This window comes from Uloborus diversus, chromosome 3 (genome assembly GCF_026930045.1).
Source record: "Uloborus diversus isolate 005 chromosome 3, Udiv.v.3.1, whole genome shotgun sequence".
Taxonomy (NCBI): domain Eukaryota; kingdom Metazoa; phylum Arthropoda; class Arachnida; order Araneae; family Uloboridae; genus Uloborus; species Uloborus diversus.
In genome coordinates this window covers 150,783,829-150,792,876 of record NC_072733.1, presented here as the reverse complement: position 1 = coordinate 150,792,876, position 9,048 = coordinate 150,783,829, and the positions used below count along the sequence as shown (strand labels likewise).

Here is a 9,048-nt window from a genome sequence, read left to right as displayed (position 1 = left end):
TGTATGAAAGTCAAAAAAAATTAGTTAAGAAAATTATTTCTTCGAAATTTTTACAAGTTAGAAAAAATATTTGTCAATTTGACAAAGAAAAAAGAAATTAGTTAAGAAAATTTAACAAGTTAGAAAAAAAAATAAAAATGATAAAGTTTGAAATGCATGAAAAAGAAAATCAAAGTTTAAAATATATTTCAAGTCCACAAAGCATTGAACCAAATCTAAAATCTCGAATGGGTTGTATTTAAATAAATCTTTACTTAAGTGAAAACTTTGTTATTATGAAAAATAATAATAATGATGATAGTTTCAATTATGAGCTGAAATACAGTTAATGATATGCCATGATTAGTACTAAAGAGTGAATTAACTGATGGTTTTAAAATTAATTTAATTGTAATATTCGTTGTCATGGTACAGATTCACATTAAGACTGAAAGTGTAATGGAAAATATAGCATAGTGGTTAGCATACGTTTTTGCTAACTCAAAGTTTGGGTGTTCGATTCCCGACACTCTGTAAAATAAAAATAATTAAATTCGCAGAAATGTTCTAAGTCCGGAAAAAAATATTCAAAGTTCCGATAGATGGCGCCACGAACGTTCTTAAAAGTAAAAATCGAAAAGTAAAAACATAGCAACAAGTGTTGCCACTCGAAAACTGGTGTTGCCATCCAAAAAGTAAAAAACCTCCTAATCTTCTTCAAAGTGTTGCCATTCCCTAAAACGAAGTCCAAAAACGCGGGAAAATATTCAAAAACGCGGGAAAATAACCTCATCATCTTCTTCAAGATTCAGGCGCAGCCCAAGGTCGAGAGGCGGTGGGAGGGGGATCGGCAGGCGCAACCAGGCGAGGTCACAGGCGCAGCCGGCTGCGCCTGCTGCAGGGAAACCGGCCTTTTTACACTACTGTCGTCAGGGGAAGCGCAGAACCGAAGCTGCCAATTTTAATTTAGTGATAAGCAAAAAAAATATAAAAATTAAAAAAAAGAAGAAATAAAGAAAGAAAACGTTCTCTGCATTAAAAAAAAATTTAAATAGTAGTAATAAAATATCAAGTAGAATTCCAGTGACAAAAAGTATTTTTTCAGCAAAATTTTAAAGAAAATGCAACCCTTGAATATTAAACAATTAAATCTTTGAGTATTATTTGCGAACATCCACGGTTCTTTATTATAATTAACCTAATGAAGGCAACTGAATTTTTTCGAGACATCTGATAAATTTCGAACATTTTTTTCAACGAAAAAAAGTATTCAGTGCATAGTACAAACTTAGGACAAGTTTCAGCGTAATACAATAAATGAGTAGCTAAATAATCTTGACAGTTTCATAGGGACCGCTGAAACATGTTTTTAATAGAAAAATGGTTAAAAGTTAAAAGGCAGTAAATGATATTTAAAATATTGTAATGAATACTAATTGTTTGATACTGACTTCAGATACTGACTTGGGAGCGGAGGAAAGGGGGGGGGAGGAATTTATCGATAACAAACTTGCTAAGAACTTCAATTTCAAAAATCATCGCCCTCCTCCCAAAGAGCGTCAGTTGCACCTAAATTGGCGTTTTGGGAACTTGGATTGAGAAATTTTGCGCAAAAAGAATTCCTGAACCTTTTCCCTCCTCCTAATGTTTCCAAACATAGCTTACACATGCGTTTTAAAGTTCTGACTTCGAAAACGTTTTGGGGAAATTCTTCAAATACCCTTCCCGCAAACATCGCCCAAGATCATCTAGAAATAGTCCAACAATACGTTTTTGAAGCTGTAATTTCAAAAATTTTCCGGGAGAGTGCCCCCGAACCCTCTATCATCTGCACGAATGTTACAGTTTTTACTATGCAGATGTTTTTACTTGCTTTTACAAAAAGGGAAGTATTGTAAACGCGAAAAAATTTTCACCCAAAAATCGGCCTTAATTACCATTTTGAACACCCCCAATTGAATGTTGAGTTTTTTTTTTTCAACCCGACCACAAGTGGATATGTGCCTAGGAACGTACAGGCACCCGAAATATCCATTTTGATGATCCCCGAGTTAATTACAACGAGTTTTCTCGTGACGGCTGTATGTACGTATGTATGTGCGTATGTGCGTATGTATGTCGCATAACTCAAGAACAGAATGTCCAAGAAAGTTGAAATTTGGTACGTAGACTCCTAGCGGAGTCTAGTTGTGCACCTTCTTTTTTGGTTGCATTCGGATGCTCCAAAGGGGATCTTTTGCCCCTTTTTGGGAGGAAATCATTGTTAATTTCGATGTAAACTCAAGTGGTGTTATAATTTGGCGGACACTTAGCGATATATCGCCAGTCTTTTGGTCGCCAAGTTTTAACGCCAACTTGGCGACAAATTTGGCGATTTTTTTTTTATTTTTATTATTTTTATTATTTTTTTTAAATCTGGTTAAATTGAAACCAGATTGTTGGTGATATTTAGAGAGTAAACTATTGAATCATATTAAAACTGCCAATAATGAGAAAATGACATTAAATTGGAGTTAAAGGAAGTCATGTGATGCACACATCAGCTTGTTTTTTTACTTCCTTTTACAAAAAAGGAAGTATTGTATTCGCAAAAAAATTTTCACTCAAAAATCGGCTTTAATTTCCATTTTGCCCTCCCCCGAATGAATATTGATTTTTTTTTTCAACCCGACCACACGTGGATACATCCCTAAGACCGTATAGACATCTGAAGAATCCATTTTGACGATCCCCGAGTTAATTACAACGAGTTTTCTCGTGACGTCCGTATGTACGTATGTATTTGCGTATGTCTGTATGTATCTCGCTAACTCAAGGACGGTATGTCCTAGAAAGTTGAAATTTGGCACATAGACTCCAAGTGGGGTCTAGTTGTGCACCTTCTCTTTGGTTGCATTCGGGTGTTCCTTTTACACCTTTTTGGGGTAAAATCATTGTTAATTTCAATGTAAACTCAAGCGGTGCTATAATTTGGTAAACACTTGGCAATATATCACCAAGCTTTTGGTCGCCATCTTGGCGACGAATTTGGCGTTTTTTTTTTTTAAATCTGGTTTCCATTTGGCCACATTTAGAGAGTTAACAATTGAATCACATTAAAACTGCCAATATTGGAAAACTTTATCTGTATAAAAAGTTTTCTTAGCTTCGGTTCGCCACAGATATGGAATGAAAGTATTTAAAGTGTTTTTTTGCTCACTCCGAGGCACTATTATCTTTAAATTGGTGTAAAAGTAAGTCATGTGATGCACACATTAGCTCGTTTTTTTTTTTTAAATTCCTTTTCTTCACATTCGTAAACGCTATTCTTCTCATTTGAGTCCTTAAATTCCAGTGGTGACTCCCTCTTAAAACTAGAAGATGTATCGGCTCTCGCCTTTTCATCTGAAAAAACTAAGGGAGGGGGTGCGTCTCCTCTTCAAGGAGCAAGTCTTAAGGGGCCGGCTGGCCGCTAAATGCCAGGGTCGGTTCATGCTGTCCCATCCGCCTCTGTTCTAAACAGCTTCAATAAAGCTGAATTTTGTTACTTTTGACGACTTGATTTATCAATGCAGTTTATTCAATTAACCGGTATTCACTGCATTAGCCTTACTTTAGTCATCTTTTGAATCGTAGGAAAAAAAACACAACATGAAAATTTACCATGCATAAAACATTATAAAGTATGTAATAATATATATACTCTTTCGAGCTCATTTGCAACTTATAGATATCAAAAGTCTCCAACTAAAAGTACTTTTAAACTCTACAAATTTATGTAAACTGAAATGCCCCTACAACAAACTTCAAGGAGCCTCACATTTTGTACATTGCACCGGGAATTTTGATGCAATAGAATTCAAGCAATGCATTAAAACTCAAACCTGAAATCATTTTTTTTTTTTTTACGTTGAAACAAATATTTCACTGAAAGTTCGTCACAACGGGATTTCATTCACTGTATTCTTTTCAATCAAACCACTTGAGACTTTTGTAAAAAGTTTCAATACATCACAAACTGAATACAAGGATGTAGCAAAGGAGTAGGGGATATACCCCTCCCCAAAACTCAGAACTTCCCTTTTTTTTGACTAAAAGCAAACCATCTATCTTTCCGTATTTTTTTTATCCAACTAAACATGCGTATATGTATGGAAGTTTTTTTAGAATTCAATTTTTATATCTCAAGATCATAGGTTGTTACGAAGGTCAACTTTTAATCTTTCCATGTAAATTGGTTTATTTTTTTATAAATTGCAATTTTTAAAACATTAATATTTCTCAAAAGATATTTGGATAATTTTTAACGTTCGATATATAAGGGGACATAAAATTTATCTATCATGTGTAGTATTTTCAAAGTTTTTGTTTTTACCTATGCATTATCAAATACTAAAATTAGTCGGAGACTGTTAGATGTTTGAATTTAAAAGAATAAGTGAATAAATTTCAGAGGTTTCCTGAAGATTTTGAACAAAAGAGAAAGTTTCTGCTCTTAAATAACTACAGAACATGTTTGACTGAACAAAACGAAGTTTTACATAACTAATACCACTCATTGAGTTTAAACAGAAGCCACTATCGCAATGTGTACTTCTGATAAAATTTTAAAGAAAGTGCATGAAAATGAAGAGAAGATAACTTGAAATAAGTAAAAATGAGCAGTGAACAAAAGCGTATTGTAGTATCATTTGATTTTCAAAACATTCCGCTGTAACGAAACTCTTCTGCCAGAACATGTTTAAAATTTAAAATAATAAAAACACATGGTGTACAATTATCTTTTTGCAATTAAGAGATAAAAAACACTCGAAACATGCAATGCGGAGTCAAACGCTATATCGGTAACATTACATTCATACCGATAACGCAAACATAACAACGAAGCTATGTTAGTACTACTTGACATTAATGACAGTTGTATACCACAACACTGGACGAAACTAAACATAATACCCCTCTAACACTGAAATATATAAAAATGCTGCATACATAATAAGAGATTATTATGTAAAAAGAAATGAGAAAAAGACTACAGCTCGCAACAAATGGGGCCACGGTTAGTTACAGGTTTCGGTCCGGCATTGAGCATCCGAGCAACGCCCACTTTTTCTCATTGGAATCGCCAATCGTCAGGTTTTCTTCCCATTTAAAGGATTTTGATTCCTAATCGTTTACACTAGGAAGGGAATGTGTAGCGTTCTCTACGTTTCCTCTCCATTTTATTTTTACTCTCCGTAGAGGAATGATACATTCTTATGTAGGATTGGCAACACAGTTTTGTTTACGTGGCGACTGCAAAAAATGATTGTAGTGTCGATAAATAAAATTATTCATTCTTTGTTCATAAGTTGTTGTGTCGCCTAGCTTTATATGTTTAAAGAGCTAAAGGTTTATTTTACGGCCGAAGCGTAAGCGAAAATATTCGCTTCAATATGTATAGCCTGGAACAAAGGAGGATCAGAGGGGACATGATTCAGTTGTTTAAATTTATCAAAATGAATGATGTTAATGGATTAAATTTTTGCACCGAAAGCAGGACAATGGGACATTGTTTTAAGCTATTCAAATCTCAGGCTAACTTGGAAATAAGGAAAAACTACTACTTTAGTAGGGTTGTGAGCGCTTGGAACAGATTACCGGAAGAGGTGGTAATGAGCAAGGGGGTGGATAGCTTTAAGAAGGCCATTGATCTTCATTGTGGATTAATAAATTGACTAGGTTCCAGCCTAGCTGGGCCAAAAGAGCCTGTTGCTGGTCGTCACATTTGTATTTGAAAATTACTGTCATTCACTAAGCTCCAAAGCCGTCATAAGTTACGGCATGCGTTTGTTTTACCTTTTTCATCCTCCATTAGACAGTGGCTGCAGCGCCCCTTATAGTTTATTGGAGTTACGAATCGAAACGCGGATTTATTTGTAGGAGAGTCATTTAGAACTGGAGTAATAACCATTTTTAATTCATAATCCAGAAGGCTCTGTCGCTAGTACAAAATCTGGCTCTCCACGCTCACTATTAGCCATTTCTCTTCACAGACAATTAATGCTACTTATTTATTTCAATTTTACATGCTATTATTCTACCGATGTTCTATGAAATAAACTTCTGCTAAATGTCTAAAACTTTACCCGCTCCTCCCCTTTTTAACTTTTTGTTTCTGCACACGGACGGCGCCACCTACAGGCCAAGCTACAGCATATGTTGTCGTTGTGTTGTGTATATAAATATAATTTTTTTTTTTGTCGAGCTTTCGTAGCCTACTGTTAAATATATGGTTTGTGTAAAGGTTATGTGTTGGAAAATTATGCTAACATTTTTTAAAGAGTAATTGAAATATGCTTTCATATTTTGTTATTTTTATGTCTGTACTTAAATTTGGTTACTCATTAGAAGTAAATAAAGAGTATGAGAATGAGGTAAGAAACTAAAATATTTTTAATTGCAAGACCATTTTCTGGTAAAACTTATGTCAAATTAATTATGTGTCTATTAGTTTTGGTATTTAATGCTCCAAAAATATCCTCATGATATTTCATTACTTGCTTTTAAGTGTAAACAAATGCGCATTTTTTTTAAATGCAATTACTTGGTTATGACTGTTGCACTTTGTTGATTGTTTCTTTAAATTGACGTAGAGAAATATTTTCTATTTCTTCGGGCTATCTCTTTGCTTCAATTTTCTCTTGTCATTTGAACTTCCTTTCGTTAACAAAATCATAGACGTTAAATTGTTTAAGTAAAAGTTTTATTGCTTCTATCTAACTGCCTCGTTGGAAGCCTTCACATTAATATTAGTTTTCGTTCCGCTCATCAAAAGATCACTCCTGCCAAGCAATCTTATCTTATAAAATGTTTGTCAGCCGCTGTTTAGCTATACACACGACTTTGATATTTTTCAATGAGTTTTTTTTCTCTTGTTTTGTGAATTCTTGTGAAGAGCAAATTAATTTTGTCTGTGCACTATATTTATAATGTCATGTCTTTTTTAAACTCAAAACTATACATATTAAAAAGTGAAGGCTTGCTGTTAAAGACATATTTCAAAGCCACTGTGAAAGTAAAAACAAGTAAATAAAATAATTAGGTCTCAGATTTTCTGTAACTTCTACCTGAAATATATGTTAATATTACATTTTCCTCTACAGGCTTTTGCCTTTGGAAGAGGCAAAATATGATATACATTTATATTTATCCAAATCATATTATTATTATTATTTTTTGTATGTAGTGCTCTGTTGCTCCAAAGCTTCCAACAAATGAATCTTTAACTTGGCATCATTGCATTAAAGATTATAACATTATTGTGACAGATCATGGTCCAGTGAGAATGCTTCCACAATTTTGGAAAAGTACTGGCTTGTGGTAAGTCATTACAAAAAGTTTATCTCTGATTTTTTTTTTTTTAGTGTGAAAAAGTAATTTTTCCATTTTTTTTTTTCAATTGATTTAATGGAAATTTTGTTCACTTTACAAATGATAGATTTTCTTCTTTAAAACATGTGTCCTAAAATTTATTTCAAAATAGCATTATTGCCAGTAAATCTCTACTGTAGTTTCAAATGCATGTTTATGTCATATGATTTTTTTTCAGCCATAAATTTCTTCTTACATGTCTCCCTCCCCCTCCATTTTCATAGGTCTCAATTTTAATTTGCATGTGAATATGCTGAAGTGTTCACTGTTCTTTTCCTAGTCGAGTGTCACTGAAGAAGTCATTTTATCAACAATCCAGACATGAAGTACAATAGTGATAAGGGGGTACAAGTGAAACAATGAATCAATTTTATCAAAACTGATTATTAGTTTAGTTAGTAGAAAGCTAAAATCTAAAATATGCATACCAATATCAAATTTTAAAATGTTTTCAATTGTTCTAAGCAATCATTTTATTTTCTTTAAGCTATTTTGTTCTTTTAGTTTTTTTTTTTTTTTTTTTTTTTTCATTTTACTAGTTACTCTTTCAATGTAAACATTTATTTTATTTCAATGCAAATACCCTTTTGAAAAATTATAATTGTCATTTTTTTTTTTTTTAAATTGAAGCACTACGGACATTCAAGAGTTTACTTTTTATGTACTGTCAAATTCTCTATGTTTTGAAAAATATTTTTATGTTCCAATACAATTAACAGCTCAATTTTACATACAGGTTTAGATCATGAAAAGTGTTTTTAAAATATAATAACATTGTTTCAATTAAAGGCATTTTAAGACTGGTACACTGTTTGTAAAATCCTGAGTGTTCATAAAATTGAGTGTCAACTATACCCTAGCTATGTTTGAACTTCTTAAAGTGTCTTGTATATTATTTCTTTTCATAAAAAACTCATATTTCAATTTTAAAGTAATTTTATTTGGCAAGGCAATTAGTCATTTTATTAAAATTAAAAAATCTAATTCAGATAAAAAAATACACCTTGAATTATATTTCCAAAGATAACTTTTCATCAGAAATATATGTGCATGACTTTTTCATGTCTTGAGTCTTGGCTCTTATAATGAACCGTGAAACAATTTTGCTTAAAACTTTTATGGCAAAAAGTTTTTGAATTTCATCTACATTTTCTTCTAGAAGTAGCATATAGTTTTTTCCTCTTAATTTTGTTAAAACAAGAACTAAATTCATTCTTATGAAATCTTTTTATTTTAAGATATTGAAATAAAATGAAAAAGCAGCTGTGGAGCTCCTGGGAAGAGTTTCTGGATGCCAACAAAACTGATGTAAAAAACGTAAATAAAAAACCTGTGATTGAGGAAAGATGTGTGAAAAAATTTGGATATAAATATAGAGGTATGTTTGGCACATCTCCATCTTGGGATGAGTTTTATTTAGTGAAATGTAAATTTTGCACCAAAGCTATCAAACCTCAGTATCTTAAGAGTCATATAGAACACAGACATGATCGTTTGGAAGTTAATGGTTCAACACAAACAAAAGCCTCAAGAAAAGTTGATTACAGCGAGTCATGGACCATTGATGTAAAATCTGAAAAGAAGGGATTGAAGCTTTTATTGACCAGACAAAGTGCTAAAAATAACTACAACTGTCATCTCAAAGAAGAGCAAAATTATACTTCAAGTTTCTCTTTG

At 32.6% G+C, this 9,048-nt stretch overlaps 1 protein-coding gene across 1 annotated transcript in view; it reads left to right on the top strand.

Moving 5' to 3' along the window:
• The first annotated feature begins 6,245 nt into the window (after window positions 1–6,245).
• The window catches only part of LOC129219182 (alpha-L-iduronidase-like), a 107,926-nt gene continuing 105,123 nt past the window's right edge, over window positions 6,246–9,048 (top strand). Inside the window, exons 1-2 of the mRNA XM_054853501.1 lie at window positions 6,246–6,374; window positions 7,187–7,320. Of these exons, the coding sequence (XP_054709476.1) occupies window positions 6,294–6,374; window positions 7,187–7,320 (215 nt within the window). The 5' untranslated portion in view covers window positions 6,246–6,293. The remainder of the gene's footprint in view (window positions 6,375–7,186; window positions 7,321–9,048) is intronic.